Genomic DNA, 20625 nt, shown 5'->3' with positions numbered 1-20625 from the left:
AGAAATTAGATTAATGTCCAGTGCTGGGCTTGGAGAGCCCTCAGTCCTTTGTAACAGGAAGCTGACCTCAAGTTCATGCCACAGTGACCTCTAGGATCCCATGGAGTGTCGCTGCAGGGCAGGAGCAGAGGCTCCAGGTTGTGTCTCAGAACCCAGTTTTCCAAGAGATAAGAAGAATAGCAGCCCTGACCAGTGGTGGAGGACAACTGCGGCTAAGGGAGAGCTAAGCAGAGAGGAGGCGTGGAGTCACTCAGGACTCTGGAAAGCAGAGCTTGCGTGGAGTGGAACAAGGTTGTGGGCAAAGTTTAGAGGACCAGCAGCTAGAGGAAGGAAGCCTAGACACCCACCCCCCCACCCCCCACCCCCCCCATCCCTGCTCAGGCTGTCGCCCGTTGACTGCTCATTTGAGAAAGGCCAGGTTCAACAGCACCTCAAGCCAAACTTAACAGTTCTGGGACCGGGATGTGTCTTCTGTGTCCCTGTATCCATTTCCCAGCATGGGGGTGGGAGAGACACGGCTGGACAAAATGATTTTGAATTCCCACTTTGCCATCAGAATCAGGTTCAATACTTTATTTGTGGTATTACCTCAGAGGAGCAATTTAACTTCTAGGCCCAGTGTTCTCATATAAAAAGATGGGAGATGAAGTTTGAGGGATACAGCTCATTTGATAACACACTTGCCTACCCTGATAACCCAGGGTTCAGTTCCCAAGCCCATATAAAGGAATCATGGTGGCACTAGCCTGGGATCTCAGTGGTGGGGGCAGGAGAAGCAATAGTTCAAGGTCTTTCTTGATGTGAGGCAAGCTTGGGCTGTGTGACACTGGGCTTCTCACACACCCATAGAAAGGAAGTTGGTGTTATCTAGTAGAAGGTCCATTGTGAAAATAGCTCAAGTGAATTCATTGCGTAAGGTAGGGTATAGGTCAGAGGACAGATGTGTGAATGCTTGTCCTCAAACTAAGAGACCTAAAACATGAAGGAAGAGATTGTGTGATGGGTCGGGATGCATGATAGGTAAGACACAGCACTTTGGTTTTTTGTTTGTTTTTTTGTTTTTTGTTTTTTGTTTTTTTTTGTTTTTTTTTGTTTTTTGTTTTTTTTTTTGAGACAGGGTTTCTCTGTGTAGCCCTGGCTGTCCTGGAGCTCACTTTGTAGACCAGGCTGGCCTCGAACTCAGAAATCCGCCTGCCTCTGCTTCCCAAGTACTGGGATTAAAGGCGTGCGCCACCACGCCCGGCTGACACAGCACTTTGGAAACCTTGTCTGCTGTATAGCGCTCAAAACATGTCGTGATGGGTGAGGAGATTCAGCCAAGTGGCTCTGTAAGTGCCACTGGCCAACACTGCTCATGCGCATGCCCCTGTTTGAAAGCTGAACAAGAAGGGTCACCTCCCGCCTCTGGGACCATCTTCACTTCTGTGGGTGGGATGAGAGCTTCAGGGCCACACAGGATATGTAGGCCAGCAGGAGTGTGCACATCTAATCCCTGGACACCTTAGCGAGGTGTGCGCTGTGGGAGAAAAGACAGTATGTGGATCAGAGCAGGCTCAAAAGCAAAACAGGCCCTGCATCGCCACATGATCAGAACGCCCACTTTCAGCAGAAAGGGTGTTGCCCGGGAGGGGAGTGGGGGATGTTGTGTGTCTGGCAAGCAGGCAGTGGAAACTGCAGCTGGGATGTCTCCTTTTTGAGAGAGGTTAGCCTGGGCCTCAAGCACACCAGACCTGCTCTGCAACTGAGCAGCCCAAAGGCCCTGCTTTTTAAATGATGCTAATTCTGTCTACAGGAGAGAGGACTTCTTAACTCCTGAACTTGTCCAGACCTGGTTGCTATCTCATTACTAGGAGGATACCCTGAGAAAAAGTTGATGTGGTCCCAGTTCTCAAGATGCTGCGACTCTTTAATACAGTTCCTCATGTTATGGTGGCCCTCAACCATAAAGTTATTTTCACTGCTACTTCATAACCGCAATGTTGCTACCGTTATGAATCATAATGTAAATATCTCAGATTAGATATCTGATATGTAAAAGGGGTTAGTGCAGCCCCAAAGGGGCCACCCCGCAGAGAAATAAATCCGATAGAAATCATTTCTACCAAGAGTGAGACTAGATTTGAGAAATAGACTTCTCTCTCATGGTCTGTGTCATGCAGGTGACAAAGAGCGCCCACAGCTGAGTCACTCTGAGCATGCTATGACGTGGGCAAGTTACCTCACCTCTCTGGGCCTGTTTCCTCTTCTCTGACTGACCATGACTATGGAAGCCATCTGAGACAGAGCTCTGGTCAGGTCAAGGTCACCACGCAGGTCGGCTGTGTTCTCAGGCGGCCAGACACACAGAAAAGCCTAGAAAGAGGCCGGACCCCTTCTTTAACTTGGGTATTGAGTATCAATTTTCTCAAAATTTAAATAGAAAATAGAAGGGACTGGCTTCTTATGGGTGGTTGGGATGTTAAAGTTGTTGTGCTTGCACACGCAGCCCGTGATGCTACAAAAGAGTCTTAGGGACCTGGGCCAGGTGTCACATACCTGTAGGAAGATCAAGATGAAGGTTCTTGTCAGCTACATAGTGAGTTTAAGCCCAGGGATGAATACACACACACACACACAAATGCAAAAGATAGAGCAAAGGTCATTTGTGAACCAGAGTAACTTGAGGGAGTGAGTTGGTCTGTTAAAAACAGACTCCTGAGAGATGGCAAGTTACTGGCTTAAGCCTCAGTTTCCTTATCTGTGTAATGGAGGAGTAGCACAGCATTTAATGCAAGGCTAATCGACTTTTCCCTGGCTCACAGTAAGAGAGAGCCCAATGGTTAGGTTAGCTAACTTGAGTGTCTACAGCCATCCCTGGAATTAGAGCACAGCTAGCTTTCTATGCTTGTCTGGAGCTTAGAGCTGGTCCCAACATTTCTATCCACCCAGATCTCTCTCCTCCAGCTCTGTGGAATCACAGCGCAGGGTGGCTCAGAGCTGAAATTGGCCTCCAGCACATGTGCCACAGGGCTTACCCCTCCATCCACAGAATGCTTGGCTGTCTCCCCAGTTTGGGAAGGGTGGTGAAATTAGCCCTTGGTCAAGGCTCACCTCACGAAGCTTAGCTTGGGTGTTAACTCCCAGTAGTTCTTGAGCTGCAGTACTCCGCTGCATGGAGGCAACCTCAGCACTTGAGGTCAGAGGCAGAAGATCCAGGGCATCCTCCTCTGTGTAGCTCTTAGAGACCATCCTGCCTCCAAACGACAACAAAGAATGAAAGGAAATGTGGGGGAAGGGCGGGGACAGGGAGAAAGTGAAAGAAACAATCTTATTTACCCTAAACCAAGAGTGAGACCTTAACACCCCCGCCACCTTTCCCCTCCAATTCACCCCATATACTTCCCAAAAGAGAACTGAATTTTTTTTATTTAGAACTTTCTTGGACAACAAGGACACCCCCCCCCCATACACACCCGCCCAGGAAACCAGATCCTAGAGGGTGTCTCAAGCCAAAGTCATCATAGCTTCTGTACAGATGGAAGAGGAAGGGCACTTGGGTGGAACGCCCTGAAGCACATTTTCCAGGGACCACATCCTGCCCTGCCTCAGCAGGGAGAAAAGGAGGATGAGCCCAAGGGAAGAGCTGGCTTCTGCCCTCCCTCCCTCCCAGGAGGCTGGCACTTCATCCTCAAGCCTGGACAAGACAGGAAATCCTTGCCTCAAAGTTCAAGCTAGAGTATTTTTCCAAGTCTGACCTGTCCAGAACCTGGGGATTCCCAGTCGTACATGGGTGGGTTTTCTGAAGTAAGAGTTTTCATCTCTGTGACTTTGGTTCCATTTGAGCCCTTCCTGTTCTGGCTGTGTCATTCTGAGTGAATTGCTTAACACCTCTGATATCCCTAGTTACAAGTAAAAGAAGGAACCTTACGTGATAAACCACATCCCACCATGGGAGGCACCATGGGAGGCGCAAGCGCCCAGTGCGTGGGTCCTCACAGATAATAGCTGCTGCTGTTATTGGCAGCCTCTGTTGGAAACATTGTGTATTTCCCCTCACCTGCCTCTGGAAGAAAAACCTGCCAAAAGTTCAGTCCCCACTAAAGCTGGCTAACCTACAGCCTGACTGCAGTCTCTGTGTTTTCTTGTTTAAAAATAAAAAGGAAAATCTCTTACAAGAGTCTGGGGTAGTATGAAGCCAGAGTCTGCGGCTCATGCATAAAAGCAGCTTGGCCTTGGGAAATAGGGGTATAGTTTTCAGGAAAGCAACCCTGGCTGGCCATGGGCGCCTCTTCCAACTGCCCTGAGTCACTGGAGAACTAGGGGAAAGAGGTAAACGCACCTTTGGGAGCCAGATGCAGGTTCCAACTTGAGCGCTTTGCTCTTCCTACCCTTGATCATTCAATGTGGAGCTGCCCAGCCAGGGAGGGGGCCTGCCTCTCGGTCTTCCCCCGCCCCCCAACCCCCCACCCCCACCCCCACCCAGCCGGCCTCTACTGGCTCTGGCCAGCAGTCCAGGAGGACTTCCTGTGGCTTTGTGGTTGAGTTGGTTAGAGTGCCAGGGCCCCACTCCCTGTGTCTGAGACCGGTGGGGGAAACAGCCTTGCTCCTTTCAGAGACACAAAGTCACCTCCCACAAACACAGACCGTCAGCCCAGGAAGTCCCACGCCTACCTCCCTCGATGTTTTTCAGAAAGGGGAGAGGGAGCTCTCCCTGCCATCCTTCTTGTGTAGTATTTAAACAAAAGTAACCCCCACCCTGGCTGTTTCCAGCAGGTCTAGGAGGGAGGCAGGCTCTAGGGACTACCCTTTGCGAACTGCTGGCTGGTGAGGGGGTTCACTGTAGCTGTGAATGCTGCCCACTTGATAGAAGCTGACAGATTAGAATCTGAGAGTTGCCCCGGACCTGCTGGCCAGTCCTTCTGTTACTCTCAAATCCATCCCCTTGCTCTTTAAACAAAGCTAACACTTTCGATCCTCAAGGAAAGGCAGGCATGAACTCTCTTCCGTTGGAGTGGACCTGAGTATTGGTCATAACTGAGAGGTGGGACCTCCTGTGTGTAAGAGGGCCCCTTCCTTCAGCACTGGCTATGTCTTCCCACAGCCAACAGTTCCAGGCTCAGGTGGGGGAGGGGAGACAGAAGAGAAGGCTGCCACTTGGGATCCTGTGTGTTCTTGCTGGCATTGCATGGCCCAGCCATCTCAGGCTTGGCATTTGCCAGTGAGAGGAGGTTGCTATGGGGATGGGTGAGGCCCAGAGCCCATGGGTCTGGGTGGCCTGACTTGCTTTTGAATGTTGAAGCCTGTGGACACAAGAGGGCCTTATCTTCGCCTCGGTGGCTTTCTTCAAGCTTGGCTGATATTTTAGGGCCTGGGAAACAGCTGATGGCGAAATTGCATCCTGGCTATTTGGTCTTCCTGGGCAGAGTGAACAGTGGCTGCAGGTACCCAAGTGCACTGTGTTCAAACAAAAGCATCAAGGAGATTGAGGAACATCTGCTGAGGGGGGACAGTTAGTTACAGAGCTGGTGTCCTGTCCTGTGCCAGCCTAGGACTGTGTCTCCCTCCCTCCTACCCCAGGAGAAGTAGATTTACCTATTTGCTTCCCACCCAAGACACACAGCCTCATATAATAGAAACCCAATGTCCTAAGTTTTGCAGCTTCTGCCAGCCACCTCCTTAGATCGGGAGTGGGGTATGGGTTGGGGGACGACATATAACATCCAGGGAGTGCCTGCCAGCCCACCCACTCATCCCTCATCTTTCTCAAGGTTTGTTATTATTGTTGTTACTTCTATTTTTCCCACTAGACCAGAGTGTTTTATGTGTGTACTTCTCAGCCTATGCTGAAAGTGAAACAGTATTTCAGTGTTGTGTACACATGCATGGTACGTCCATGTGTGCGTGCATGCAACAAAACAAATAACAAACGAAACCCATTGTGTGGCGCATGCCTGTAACCCCAGCAGCGTTCAGGAGGCTGAGGCAGGAGGATCACCACAAGTTTCAGGCCAGCCTAAATATGTGTCACTAAGCTACAGTCAGCCTGTCTCACAGAGAGAAAGCAAGCCGAGGAAATGACTGAAGACTGTCAATGGTGGACGAGAGTGCTTGGTGTTGAGCTCCTGAGGGCAGTGGCAGAATTGCGTGGAGTCCTTCTCCACAGAGATGTGCAGTCACATCACCGGGCATCCTTGGAAGAGCCAGGTCAAGCGCCTGCCTAGAATTCCCCAGGTGATTCTGGCGCCACCCCATGTGCAGCCAGGAACTGGTGACTCGGTCAGGCAGGTGGCAGGTGGCAGCTCTAGGACTTCCTGCTTCTTGCTTGCTACATTTCTATTATGCCACCATCCTTCCCTGAAATAGCCGTTGTTTTTCCAGAACAACAGAAAGTAGGAAAGAAAGACCTCGCCCCTTTCCCAGACCTCCTCCACTCCCCAGCACCCACCTCAGTCCCTCTGGGTTTGGCAATTGAGGCTACTTCAAGTCCATACTCTTCAAGTTCCAAAACCGGGCTTGGTGGCACATGCCTGTTTGAGTTTGTTACTGTTCGAGGTGCAAACAGGAAGCACTGACGCTCAGGGTCATCCTTAGCTACATAGAAAGTCTATACCCTAGGCTTCATGAAAGCCTCTTTTCGATTCCCACCCCCACCCATTCCCTCCCTCCCCCATCCCACCTCCTCATCCCCACCCTTGCCAAGTACAAAGAAAGCCCTACCTGGCTGAGTTCACCTGCTTGCTACGTGAAAAGCATTTTGTCCTTCAGAAAAAAAAAAAAAACACAGTATAAGACATGGCCCCTCCCAGAACACCCAGTACACCCTAGTGTGTTTTAATTGGGATAGGTCTCTCCTGGTCACATTGCCACCTCCCAGCTGAAGGACCCAGTACAGTTATGGCTCAGTTGCTAATCCCATCCTAGTCCGTCTGCCCACAGACTTGAGTTTCTGTCAGTTCCCCCCTTCCCCCATGGGTGTACACCTCCACGGGTTCTGGCTGGATCCAGTTTAGCAAGCTTGGCCAGGTACCCCTAAGTTTCATTATTACTATTTAGCTTTCTTTTTTTTTTTTTTTTAAATTGACCTTTGGAATTGGAAGTATTTCCATTGCCTGTAGGTCGTGTTTCAGGGTGAGACCGTCCCTCCAGTGAGATTTTCCATGTGACTCACTAAAACCCTGCTCTGCACTTTCTGTGGATCAGGGAAAGTAGCCGTGAGCTGGAATGTGGTGCGATGGTGGAGGCTCCTGGGCTGGCCTCACAAGTCCAAGGCCTGGGTTCCCGGGTTAACACCAGAAGGCAGAAAGAGAAGAAGGGTTTGTGCCTCTGAAATTGGCTTAAGCCTTACATGACCAGGTTACCTGTGTGTTCACCCCGAAATCGGAGTATGTGGCTGGATTTCTCGAAGGGCGGAGTTACAGAGAGGATTGCAAAGCAAGCACTTTGCAGAAACTTGGCTTCTCAAAAGGCTTTACAAGAGTCGGGTGTGGTGATGCACGCCTGTAATCCCAGCCCTTGAAAAAAGGAGGACGGAGAATTTGAGACCAGCCCAGCTGTGCACAGAGAGATCCCTTGGGAAGGGAGTACAGACTTCCTGAGGATTCGCCCACATCTCATCCAGGGCCTTACTCCTGGGAGGCAAGTGCCCTACCATTGAGCTACTCTGGTTTGGTTTTAAGTCAGGGTTTCCTACATAGCCCAGGCTGGCTTTGAGTCCAGTATGTAACCCATGCTGGCCTCAAAGATCCTCCTGCCTCAGTCTCCCAAGTGCTAGGATTATGGGTGTGACCTCCCTGCACTGCACCTTTTGTTGTTGTTGTTGTTGTTGTTGTTGGCAGGGCGTTGGAAGATGCAGGGAAGGAAACAGGATCTCGCTGTGTATCCTTGACTAGCCCAGAATTCACTATATTGACCAGACTAGCCTCAAACTGAGACATCTGCCTGCCTCTGCCTCCTGAGTGCTGGGATTAAAGCCCCCAGGAGCTGCTGTGCACAGCTTCACCTGTCGTGAAATATTAGGAAAGGGCTCCAGTGTCTCTTTGGAGCTGTGGTTAGGATGTTGTTTGAAGCTGGGTTAAAATGGGTGGGGGTGGGGTGAATAAGAAAAGGAATCAAGAAGTTGATCTGACCTTAAGGTGCGTCACAGAGCACACTCTGAGGTGCTAGAGCAGTCTAGGTGGCCAGGGTGGCAGAGGAGGGACATGGTGGGCAGAGGCAGGAATTCTAGGGTTGAAAAACCGAGATTCCAAACAAATGGGGAGGAGCCTGGGGTTCCTTGGCATCAGCTGCAGTTTGGGACAGTTCTGTGAGGATTCGGGAGGGAGTCTGGCTTTCTGTTTTGCTCTTTTTTAGAGGGGCAGGGGTTGACCTGCCAGTGTAGTGCTGGCAGAGACAGAATCACAGAGAAGCTAATGATCTGAGCAGCCCTGGAAGGAGACTGAAGCTTTATGGGGAAGAGACAGGCAGGCGGCATCGACTGCCGCTTTTTAGACCTACAGAGGCAGTGTGCCAAGCTAGCTAGTGGAGCCTTCACTGGATTCTAATGCACACCACACTTTTCCATGTTTGTTTAGGGTTTATTTGAGTTTGGGGGAGGTTTTGTGAAGTACGGTTTCATAATAGAACCCAGGGTATCCTGGAACTCACTGTCTTCCTGCCCCAGCCTGGAGTACAGGCTTGCCCCACCACACCTCACTCTGCCACACTATTGTTAACCTTGCCACACTCACTTCCTTTTGCCCATTCTGTTCCTGGGTCTCACCCAAGATCCCACATAACAGCAGTTGTTGTCCTAAATCTCTGGTCTGTGACAGCCTCTGACTTTCCTTGTTCCTCACGATCCTGACAGTTTTATAGCTGCTACTGGTCGGTCACCTGGCACTGGGGAAGCTGAAGGAGATGGCAAAAGAGGGTTCAAGGGTAGGCTGGGCTCCTTAACGAAACTTTGTGTCAAAACCAGTAATACAGAAATCTGTGGGATTTGGGGAGGGGGCTCAGTGGGTTAAGTGCTTTCCCAATATGCCTGAGGACCTGAGTTCTTGTTCCCAGAACCCCTGTAAAGCACTAGAGTTTGTAGGGAGGTGGAGGTAGAGCAGGGAAACCCGGAAGCTATCAGGTGCTATGCTTACAAAGCCGCAAATAAGACACCCTGTCAGAACGTGAATGCAGGCCGTCCTCTGACCTCCACACGTGTGCCATAGCACACACATATAACACACACATAGACACACGTATAACATACACACACACAACACATACTGGCTTTTTGTTTTGTTTAGGAAAAAAGGAAAAGAGAGAGAAAGAAGTTCTGGGCTGAGTTCTTTGTAGACTCTATGCAGTTTAGGTTTTTCTCAGTTTTTCTTATGGTCTGTCTTACACTAATTAAAAAAAAAAATCCATATGAGCCTCGAAACAAAGCAAACCCCAGTGAAACAATGAGGGAAACTCCTTGTTTCCTTTACAGTCACGGGACTGGGCCTTTTGGGGCCAGATGGCAAAGGAGCTTTTCGCAGCAAAACCAGACTTTCCATTTGGCTTTTGTTATCAACAAAAAAGGTAGCTAGGCCAACTGCAGGCGGGGCCTCCCGGCTGGGAGAACCGCCTCTGGACCTACATCTCCATCCACTGCTGCTTGCAATCCAGTGTTGTCTAAGGGCGGGGCTGAGCATCTGCATCAAGCTTGCCCATGTCTGATGTGACAGACGAGGACTTGGCAGTTTTGTGGCTGATGTGACTACTTATTGTTCTTGTTCTTGTGATAAGTTATCTACAAAAAAAAAAAAAAAAAAAAAGATCAAGACACAAAAGTTCATTCTGGCTCCAATTGGAAGATACAGAGCATCAAGAAAGGGAAATCCTGGGGCCGGAGCTTGGGGGTGGGAGTGGGGTCAGCCTCTCTGCCTCACCGATGCATATGCAGTCCTCCCCTGCTGTCTCCAAGGTGGACATTCCAGAACCTCCTGATCCTACCCTTACCCAAGAGCCCTTGCCCCCACCCCACCCCACCCCACCCCAACGTCTTCAGATGCCAAGATCCAAGGATGCCTTAAGTACAATATTACGTTTACTTATAACCCACACATATCCTCATTCAAGTTTACCCACCTTCAGCATACATAGCCGGCGCGAGAGGCAGAACTACCCATTGCACAGGAACCTGCAGAAGCAGCCCCTTCACCTTGGAGGGAGTCCCTTGGGAAATGATTGACACAATGCTTTTTTTAAAGGCTAAAGCTGCCTGGTTCTTACTACTGGTCTCTTAGTTTCTCCTGTGATTGAAGTGGCTGGAGTGAGAGCCAGGAATGGCAACTGAAGTCCCCCACACACACACACCACCTCCCATCCCTGCCACCAAAAGCATGCTTCCCTGGGAAGTGTTCAGAGCTCAAATGTTGCCTAAGGAACTAGCAAGGTATTCAGGTTTCACAGCCCCACCACCTCCAGCTGACCTAGCCAACTGTAGCTGTCTTCCCATTACAGGAGGCTGCTAATGACTTCCACAGCATCCTCTCCAGCCACTTAAGCACCAGAGGGTTTTTTAAAAACAAAACAAAACCCGGCAGTAAGTACCAGCCTGCAACCCCAGCACTTGGAAGGCAGGAGGAGGTTGCAAGACCAGCCTGGTCCACACAGCAAGTTCCTCACAAGCCATGCTGCAAATGTGAAAAATGGCTCACAACTGAGCAAGAGCAGAGCCTGCTCGTGCACACTCTTAGTCCCTAGCCACGGAGGCAGGTGACAGCCTGGGCTACAAAGTAAAATCCAAAGTAGCCAGAGCTACCTAGTGAGACCTTGTCTCAAAAAATCAAAAACAAGAAAACTAATTGGACAAAGCCGGCAGCTGGCTCACACCTGATAAGTGTTCACATACTGTTTTGTCTTCCCTCGCCCTTCCTGTTGTCTGCTTTTCTGGAGCCTTCGTCCTCCCTGGTGGGCTTTAGTGTCCTTTTGCACACTTCTGCAGCCCTCTGCATTTGCTTCTTCACTCTTAGGCAGCATTGTGGTGTGGGCAGCCCAGAATTGTGACACTAAGCTTTCGGTGACGCCCACACATAGGACCAGCTTCTGACCTCATTGTGGCCCAGGTGAGCCCTGAGATTTTTTCCTAGCTGCCAGGTTTCTGGTTTCTAACCCAGATTTATTTTTTATTTTTTATTTTTTTGGTTCTCACAGACTAGAAGGGACTTCCAAAGCTGTAAACCAGGGCTTCTCCATTTTTCTCTTTTCACCAGAGAAAAAAATTGCATGTCCCAAGGTAGACAGGTATACCAGGTATATATGCAAATCACTTCCTGATCGTAAACCAGAGTCTAGCCCAGGGCCCAGCTGAGCATGGTCTTCCCCAGCCTTGATGCTGGTGTTCCCTGTCTGTAGTCAGGAGCATTCTGTTGGAGGAGATCAGTCTGGCCCAGCATGAGAGCACTCACCCTTCTACCCCCGTGAAGGCGTGCTCTGCACTATTTGGCCTAAAGAGGCTCTCCCCTGTGTCTTGCTAAGGAAGACAACCCTGACTCCTGTCTCTGGATTCACAGTTCTCAGGTTCATGGTAACACTGTGATGCCTGCACCATCAAGCCCAGCATTCATGAACTCTTCCAGTGTCCAGCCAGGGACACTTGGTCTGGGACCTTCTTAGTGGCACTTGGCAGTGTCCTTATCTAAGAGGGGTACTGAGAGCACTGTGGGAAGATGGCACAGAACGGAGGGTGCTGCGTCATGTGGCCAGGCTGCTTTCCTAAAGCCCATTAGGCGCCTCCTCCTAATGTAGTTCTGATGTAAGCCCCCTTAGTCCCCGGCCAAACTGGCCAGGCACAGGCAGGCCACATCCACCCTTCCCGTTTACAGATGGAAAGGCTAAAGCAGTAGGGCTCTAAGCCAGGAAACACAGCGCACACTGTGACAGGAACTCAGTTTGTGTGCAGTGGGATGGAAGCAGCCTATACCTGGGTACAGGCAAGGTGGTTTCTATAGGCTGACATTCTTCCTGCGTGGCCCTTCCTGGTGTCACCACGCACACTTGACGCTCAATGTGCCCAATCCTATTGCCACAGGTCGGGGAGAAAGAACGGAAAAGGGCACGGGTGGCGGGAGGCAGGGTGGTTGTCCATACCACAGACTGTTACACAGCTCCTCGGGCAGAGAATTAAGATTCCCCAAAAGCAAGATGGTGCTTCTGATAGGGTGGGTAGACCAGCAAAACCAGGTCTGTCTCCCACATCCAGCCAGCCACTACACTGGAGGGCTGTGAGTCACTCCTCCAGCAAGCCCTGGTACCAGTGATAAGAGGTCAGCTGGAACTGGGCGGGTGGGGGATGGGAAGGCTTGGCAGAGGCCTCCCCAACAACATCTGCATCTCCGAGGCCACTCCGAGGCCAGGGCAGGGGTTGACTGGCGAATAAGAGGCTGATATGGGCAAGCGAGGAACACCTCTAATACGTCATGTCACGTGCTGGGCGTATCACATGCTGTCCCCAATCCCCATGTCACTCAAGTAAAAACAAAATCAACAGCCGGGCGTGGTGGCACACGCCTTTGATCCCAGCACTCGGGAGGCAGAGGCAGGCAGATTTCTGAGTTTAAGGCCAGCCTGGTCTACAAAGTGAGTTCCAGGACAGCCAGGCCTATACAGAGAAACCCTGTCTCGAAAAACCAAAAAACCAACCAAACAAAAAAACAAAATCAACAAAATTAGTAGTATATACCTGGTTTTTCAGGAGGCTGAGGCAGGGGGATAGCTAAAACCCAGACGTTCGAGACCTGCCATGACAAGAGAAGAATAAAGTATCATTTGGCATCCTATTCAACACCCCATATGCTCACCCACCCTGCTCATTCTCCCCCTACCTGGAGCACATCACTCACTTGGTGATCACTGGTTATGTTTGTTTTGTTTTCCGTTATTTCTTCTATGACGTATATTTTATATTCGTGCAGCTTAAACAGCATCCTGGCATTTAACTATACAGAGTCCTGGGATGTGAGTTCAGTGGTGCGTGCTCTTGCTGAACATGGTAAAGCAGACTTGCAGTGCCGGTAGCCCTTGTGATTTATCTTCACTGCTCTGTAGCATTCTATGCCTGCCAACTGCAGCACTTCCGGCAGGGAACTGTGTGTGAATCCCAGTTTTCTGGTGATTTTACCGCAATGGTTGATCACACCATTCAGAGTGCCTTCTGCCTCCAGATGCGCTTGGAGGGTAGAAAGAAAGATGGTGCTGAAGTCCTTTGCAGGTCTCCTCAGCATTTGTTGAGTGTGCTATCCCAGGTGGTCAGAACTAATGGCAGCCAACGCGTTGTGTGTCTTGCAGCTCGCTGGCATTGCAGTGCTTGCTATTGGACTATGGCTCCGATTCGACTCTCAGACCAAGAGCATCTTCGAGCAAGAGAATAACCATTCCAGTTTCTACACAGGTGAGAGGGAGGGGTTGGCACTTCAACTCTGGGAACTCCATGCTGACCTCGGGCCTAGGGACTGGGGGAGAGAAGCTGGCCACATAAGCCAGCCCTGTCCCTTTCAAGTTAGGTAGCTCAGTGAGTGTGCATAGCTGTGTCTGTGCGTTTGCATCTGACTCTTTGTGGTTTCTGGTCTTGCCTGCCGAGTTTGGCATCTTGACCATTCTCTGATGTGAAGTTGTCTGGCAAGGATGCCACCACTCCTGAGGGTTTAAGAGCCTCTCTGCACATGCTTTGTGTCTCCAAACTAAATTGTAATCTTCTTACGTCAGAAACCATTGTCCTGTGTGCATCTGCAGAGCCAGGAAGAGAAGGGGCTCCCCTTCCAGTCTCCCTCCAGACCGGCTTCCTGAATAGACAATCAAAATTGAGATTAATGGGGATGGAGATGGAGGAGTTCACAGGAGGCTCTGGGAGGGATGTCAAAAGAGAAGCTAAGCAAGAGAGCCAAGAGACAGAAAGAGAACAGGGAAGAGAGAAGAAAGAAAAAGAAAGTCTGGGCTGGAGAGCTGGCTCAGCAGTTAAGAGCACTGAAAGAAAGTATGTCAGTCAGTGGACCTGAGAGACCATCTGATCCTTTGAGGAAAACTGCTTTTGCCTTGGGGAAGGGTTTCCACGTTCAGTAAGGTGGGGATCACCCAAGCAAGCTACAGCCAGCCAGTCGCTTTCTCTACACAGGTTCCTTGGTCCTTCCTGACTCCCTTCGGCCCCTTTCTCTTCCTCTGTGAGGGGAGATGCCTCAAGGACCGTCTCATGGCTGCTTGTCTGCCTGACTAAGCTCAGCCTCTGGTTCCAGTCCGCCTGATTTAGAAGTAGGAAGCCCCCTATTTTTAGGGTGATCCTGTCATGCCATCAGACCCAGCGTGAGTTGTCACTTCCTTTCCACCCACCAAAGTTATTTTTACAAAAGACAAGAAAGCATTCTGACAAGGTTATCATCCCGCAGGCTGCAGGGACCAAGGGCCACGGGGCCTCCAGCCTGTCAGCCTTCCCTTTCCTCTCCTCCCTGGGGCCAGACTGGGCCAGGTAGACTAGGAGGAGTCTCTGGGGGGTGGGGGGGAAAGCACCTGAGCTCTCAGTCTAGAGCTCCCGTTTTCCTGTCCTTAGTTACTGTCCATTGGCAGTGGAGTGGGGAAGGCCAGGGTACGTTGCCCTATTGTTAAAAAGAAAGTGGGGCCGGGTATGGTGTCGCACGCCTTTAATCCCAGCACTTGGGAGGCAGAGGCAGGCAGATTTCTGAGTCTAAGGCCAGCCTGGTCTACAGAGTGAGTTCCAGGACAGCCAGGGCTACACAGAGAAACCCTGTCTGGGGGGGAGAAAGTGGGGAAAGAACAGGCTCGTGGTTTATAGTTGGCAAGCCTTTGGGTTTTTGTTTTTTGGGTTTTGTTTTTTTTTTTTTTTAAACTACAAGCAGAGTTTTTAGGGAACATGTTTCCATAGTGCCCTGACTTGTTTTAGCAACAAAGCTTTGATTCTAAGCAGGAATGCCAGGAGAGCAGGAGAGGGTGGGGTGGGGTGTGCTTCCCTGAGTAGCTGTAGCAGGAGCAAGGTGATGAGGGGAGCCCGGCACACTCCGTGCCCCAGCACACGGGAGCTGTGAGCTCACTCCCTAAGGACCACAGGCAGATCTACGGGCAGGAACGGGTACCTTCTCAAGCTGATCTCCTGACCAAGGGCCCAATAGTCCCTGTGTCTTCCAAAAGAGTTCTGACTCCCTAGGCAGGCCTCCTTCCTGTTGACTGCTCCTGATCACCTGGTAGTTGTTCCCAGCATTCAGGACTCAGGCTAGCCTGGCAGTGGTGGTGGTGCACGCCTTTAATCCCAGCACTTGGGAGGCAGAGGCAGGTGGATTTCTGAGTTCGAGGCCAGCCTGGTCTACAAAGTGAGTTCCAGGACAGCCAGGGCTATACAGAGAAACCCTGTCTCGAAAAACCAAAAAAAAAAAAAAAACAGTACTCAGGCTAATTCTGTATATTTTTAGATTAGGAAAGAAAGATTTTCACTGGTGACCCTGGTGAACTGGGAAGAAACCACTCCCACGCCTGAGCCCCACCCTGGTGTAGTTCACTGGCTCCATCCCTGAAACCCCACAAGGTGCAGGGAATAGCTCCCATCTCACAGCCCAAGCTCTCGTCCCTAGAACATAAACCCTAGCTCCTTCTGGAATTCTCTGTACTCCATGGCAAGGAGGGCTCCCCTTGTAAGAAGTGACCTTTTGAGTCATATTAAGTTAAGGCTCAGAATGGCCCTGGTGAGCTGTTGGTAGGTAAGGAAACCGTGCAAGGAGACGGAGAGCCGTTACCACCTGAGTGGAGGAAGAGGAGCCAATTCCGGGAGCCTCCTGGGGTTCTAATTCTCCCGACTGTTACAGTGTCAAAGTGGTCTTCAGTGGTCCTCCCTACAGAGACCGAAGGATGATTGACAGCAGAGTCCAAGCCAGCAGGCATCCTCAACTTTGTCAGTACTAAGTCCCTTTGCTCTGGGCCCTGTTAGCATTTTAGGGTAGTGATTGTTGTTGTTGTTGATGATGATGATGATGATGATGATGATGATGATGATTTGGGGGAGGGAGGCTCCTGGAGACTGAATGCAGGCCCTGCAGCAGTCTAGGTACCCGCTCTGTCATTGAGCTGTATCCCGAGCCCTCTTTTTCCCTTAAGACTTTGAGACAGGCTCTCACTAAGCTGTTCAAGCTTGCCCTTGAATTTAGGTTGGCCTTGAACTTGTAGTCTCTCCTGCCTCAGCCTCTTGAGTGGTTAGTATTAAAGGCCTGTGCCATCAAGCTTTCTAAGGGTTCTGCTTCCAGGGCCAAGGGGCTACTGCCAAAGACTCTGAAACGTCAGGGAACTGGGTGGTACCTAGGTTTAGACCCTGCCTGGACAACCATTATATTTTGGGAAACTGTGAAGTTGTTGTCCCTGGGCAAAGGGCCAAGAAGGCTTTGCCCTCTGGGTCCTCTTTCCCATTGGACCGTGAGACCAGCCCTTTGTGAGAACCACAGTCCTCCCGACACATGTGCTAGAAGGACTGGTTATACCCACCCAGGCTGATTTCTCTGGCATGATAGGGTGGCCAACCTCAGACCTGCCAAAGTGTGTAGCTGACTTTTCAGGCAACCTTTTTTTTGTTCAGGTTTCCTGACGTGAGACCACAGCTCGTACAGTCAAGAAAGGGTGTGTAGTGAGGCAGAAATGCAAGACTTAGCAGAACAGCTGATACCTTCCTTACCCATAGAAGGGCTTTCTCTCCAGGTCAGCCCTGGTACATTCATCCTGTCAGCAGGACACAGTCCCAGGCTTACCAACATGTCAGACATGTCACAGAACTACATTTCCCAGCCCCGGGGCCCACAGCTCTTAACTTGGTGTCCTTCTAGAACCATGGCCAGAGTGAAGGAATTTAGGGGGTGTGGCCACAGGCCATGAGTGTCCATCCCAAGTGCTTGGGACATTCTGGGTATATGTCCTCAGTAAGGTGGCCTCCCTGCACTGGGTACGTCTGCCATGGAGGATTGTCCATTTCCCACCTGAATCCGGCACGGCAGACGTGGGACCCACACTTCTCTGAGGGTGCCATGCTCAGCATATACCAGTGACTCTTCTGAATGAGAGTAACCGGCCGTGGGAGGGAGAGAAGGCAGGAATGAGCTGGGGTGGGGGAGGGAGTAGAGTGGGGGCCAGGTGTTTGGGGATAATGAACCAAATGGTCGGCGGGAAATGCTTATGACTTAGATAGAGCTGGGCCTCCAGGGAAGGCTTTTGTGTCCTCGCTAGTCGGGGCTCAGAGCCCAATACACAGGTGGGACAGAGCACCCCACTTCCTGTGCAAAGGGCACCCTGACATATGCTACGCCACCCCATTTAAATAGACCTATAATGTCAGCCCAAGAGAAAAAAAAAAACTGTATAATAAACAGCCCTTAAGCAATTTAGCGTGGAGATCCTGATGAAGGCCCTCTGACGAATATATTTTTCCATGAGTCAGACAGAAAGCTAACATTCACTCCTTTTATAAAAGGGAACGCTTTGTCGTTTAACACTGCCAGCCCTTGCTAACAAGGGCCGGGTGTGGGGCTGTGAGCTGCCGCTTTCCCAAAAGGAAGCAAGAGACGGTTCTTTTCTAAAGCAGGCCAAGAGGTGGGGCGGAGCTCCGAGCTGGAGCTCAGAAGTGAAGACCAGCCTCACCGTCAGGAAGCCCTGGGTTTGAGCTCTATCTAGCCCTTCTTTACACATCTGTAAAGATACAATAGGAGGCTCGCATTGAGTCCATGACTCACTAGGGTTGGGAGACCAGCTTCCAGATGAGCCATTTCTATAGCTTACCTGCCAGGGTTGCTGTCTTCTTGCTCCTGACTAGAGAAGGCTAAACAGAGACACTTCCAGAGCTGCAGCTATCTGAACAAGAGTTAAAGCCAACAGACATTTAGTTTAAAATCTTTCTGGGGTTGATCTGTCATATGAACCAAGAGGCCCACTAGGGAAACATTCTCTCTCTGTGAGAACTGCCCCCTCCTTCAAGGCTCTTGGTTCCCAGGCTGCCCTGGCCTTACCAGGGTGTCCAAGCTCCCATACCGGGGTGTGGACTATATTTGTTTGCATTTGACTCTATCTCATGTTTTTATGTCTTGCCCTGATCCGACAGTCAGAAACCACGGCTGTACTTCTGCCACAGTCAGTGGTGTCCCCTTGGCAGCTGGCGTTCCTCCCCAGGGGCCGTGCACGGAACTGCACTGCCTCCCATGTTCAGGCCCCACTACGTTGGCTGGCCAGGGAGATGACTTGAGGACAAGCTGCGTTTGTCCCCTTGCCCAGTCTAGGCCAGGCATGCACAGAAACAATACCCATATTCATGCACTGTGGGGTTTTCCAGTAACCCCACGTGACTTCACGTCACAACGGCGATAGGAGGAGGCGAGAGAGGCACAAATGCCCACTGTGTGTGCTCTGCTCTGGGCTGCCTATGAGCATCAGCTGCAGGCCAATCTCACGGTCTCTGCCTGCAGAGTCCCGCCCTACGCTGGATGCTGCAGATGGGGGACGACGGTGAGGTCACTGTGGCACCTGCCAAAAGTCCTTGTCACGTAATGTGCTGTGTTCTGTGAGGAGGCATATCTCCCACTCTTGTTTTTTTCACCTATCTGAAGAAGTCTCTCTGACCCTAGTGGGAGAATAGGGAGAGAGTGTCAAGTACATAAAAATCACATGGGTTTTTGCAGTGGTTACCTAGGCCTTATAGTGTTGGGATTAATAACAGTTGCCGTGTGTGTGTGTGTGTGTGTGTGTGTGTGTGTGTGTGTGTGTGTGTTTGTGAATGTGTGTACTACCTCATTACACACGTCACAACAGTTCCAGGAGACTGCACTGTTGTCATCCCTCTTTCTGTGGTACTAAAGATTGAACCCGGTGCCTCTATGTGTGCCTCAAGCCCCCAGTCATTTAAATCTATGTATGCACATGTGGGAGCCAGAAGGAATGCTGGGTGTCTCTTGTGCTCTCCAGATCATTGAGGCCCAGTCTCTCACTGAACCTGAAGTTCTTTTTTTTCAGCTAAGCTGACCAGCCAGCCAGCTATCTCCTGGGATCTGACTGGCTCCACTTCCCAGGGCTGGCACACACGTATAACCTGGCTTTTTTTTTATGTGGGTGTGGGTTCTGGGATCTCAGACTTGGGTCATCATGGATGGGTGCATAGCAAACATTCTTAGTGAGCCATCTCTCAACCCCAATCACCCTGTGTTTTATTTTAAAAAACAAACAAGTTGCCATTTCTTCTTTTCTTTTTCTAAGACAGGGTTACTACGTACCCTGGCTGCCTTGGAACTCACTATGTAAAACAAGCTGACCAAGAACTCACAGAGATCCATCTGCCTCTGTGTATTGGGATTAAAGTTGTGTTAGCTGGCCATAGTGACTCACACATTTAATCTTAGCATTTGGGAGGCAGAGAGAGGCAGGTGGATCTCTGTGAGCTCTAGGACAGTCAGAGCCATATAGTGATACCCTTTCTATCTTGGAGGGAAAAAGAGGAAGGAAGGAAAAGAGAAAGTAAAGGGTATACTACCACACCTGGGAGAGGTGCACATCTTTTTTGGTTTTTCGAGACAGGGTTTCTCCATATCGCCCTGGCTGTCCTGGAACTCACTCTGTAGACCTGGCTTGGCCTCGAACTCAGGAATCTGCCTGCCTTTGCCTCCCGAGTGCTGGGATTAAAGGCATGTGCCACCACTGCCCAGCTGAGGTGTACATTTTTAAGCCCAGCACTTGGGAGGCAGAAGCAGGCAGCTCTGAGCTTCTGGCCAGGCCATTACACATGGTGTTTCAGGCCAGCCAGAGCTTACTTGAAGAGACAGTGTCTCACTATCTATCCACCCTAAAGCAATTTTTTTCATAAATACGTTTCTCTGGGATTACAGAACTGGCTTTCAAAGCTAAGCTTTCTGGGCTTTAAAGCTGGGGCTCCTGCCATGTCACTGTGCCCTTCCCAAGGTTGGCTAGAGCATGGTAGCAAGACGGGAGGTACTGGGGCTGAAGAAGTGGCCAGGGGCGAGAGTGTGTAGTGCTCATGCAGAGGACCCACGTTCAAGTCCCAGCACCGATGGGTTGGGTGCTCACAACTGCCTGTAACTCTAGCTCCAGGGGCTGTAACGCCCTCTTCTAGTCTCCAAGGGCAACTGCATTCATAAGCACCTACGTCAACAGAGACATACACATAATATAAAAAATACATTTTTTATTATTATGGGAGGCACTACAACCTCTCTCAGGACAGAAGGGGGCTTCACAAAGGTAGTCTCTGCTCAGCAGCTGTGGCTTCTCAAGAGTGTCACCGTAGGGTGGACTCTGGGCATAGCCTGGTGAGCTGGAATAAATGTAGCCAGGGCTATCCACTCTGGTTCCAGATCCAGGGATTTGCATTGTTTGGGTGTGGATAAGATTTTAAGAGTCTTTGCCCTCCCCTGCCTCCTCCCCAGTAACCACTCACATTGAAGACTTAGGCATGACGTCATCCGTTGTCACCTCAGCGTGATGAGTCCTTTCACCCTTAGTCTAGAGTAACTTCATTCCAACCATGAGATTTCCTAGGTGGGCTTAAGGGATTTCATGGCACTTAAAGAGAGAGTGTGTGTGTGTGTGTGTGTGTGTGTGTGTGTGTATGTGTGTGTGTGTGTGTGTGTGTAAGCAATGAGAGGCCTGCAAAGG

General features: G+C 50.5%; 1 protein-coding gene and 1 long non-coding RNA gene across 9 annotated transcripts in view; one reads left to right on the top strand and one right to left on the bottom strand.

Moving 5' to 3' along the window:
• The window catches only part of Cd9 (CD9 antigen), a 34495-nt gene that overhangs the window by 8968 nt on the left and 4902 nt on the right, over positions 1 to 20625 (top strand). Inside the window, exon 2 of the mRNA NM_007657.4 lies at positions 13282 to 13384. Coding sequence (NP_031683.1) covers positions 13282 to 13384 — 103 coding nt within the window. The remainder of the gene's footprint in view (positions 1 to 13281; positions 13385 to 20625) is intronic.
• Positions 559 to 10936, bottom strand: Gm28809. Of its 8 annotated transcripts, XR_003956503.1 has the most exons (10): positions 10847 to 10936; positions 10081 to 10167; positions 9590 to 9742; positions 7338 to 7490; positions 6697 to 6738; positions 6425 to 6522; positions 4651 to 5433; positions 3091 to 3229; positions 2224 to 2352; positions 559 to 1516 (listed from the first exon to the last, which is right to left on the bottom strand). It is a non-coding gene; the product is annotated as a predicted gene 28809 (long non-coding RNA). The 8 variants fall into 8 exon arrangements; XR_003956504.1 differs by lacking the exons at positions 4651 to 5433; positions 7338 to 7490; positions 9590 to 9742; positions 10081 to 10167; positions 10847 to 10936 and having other exon boundaries at positions 6697 to 6744; XR_003956508.1 differs by lacking the exons at positions 4651 to 5433; positions 6425 to 6522; positions 7338 to 7490; ... (1 more) ...; positions 10081 to 10167; positions 10847 to 10936 and having other exon boundaries at positions 6697 to 6722.

The sequence above is a fragment of the Mus musculus genome, chromosome 6, assembly GCF_000001635.26.
Source record: "Mus musculus strain C57BL/6J chromosome 6, GRCm38.p6 C57BL/6J".
Classification (NCBI taxonomy): Eukaryota; Metazoa; Chordata; class Mammalia; order Rodentia; family Muridae; genus Mus; species Mus musculus.
This window is presented reverse-complemented; position numbering and strand designations above follow the sequence as displayed.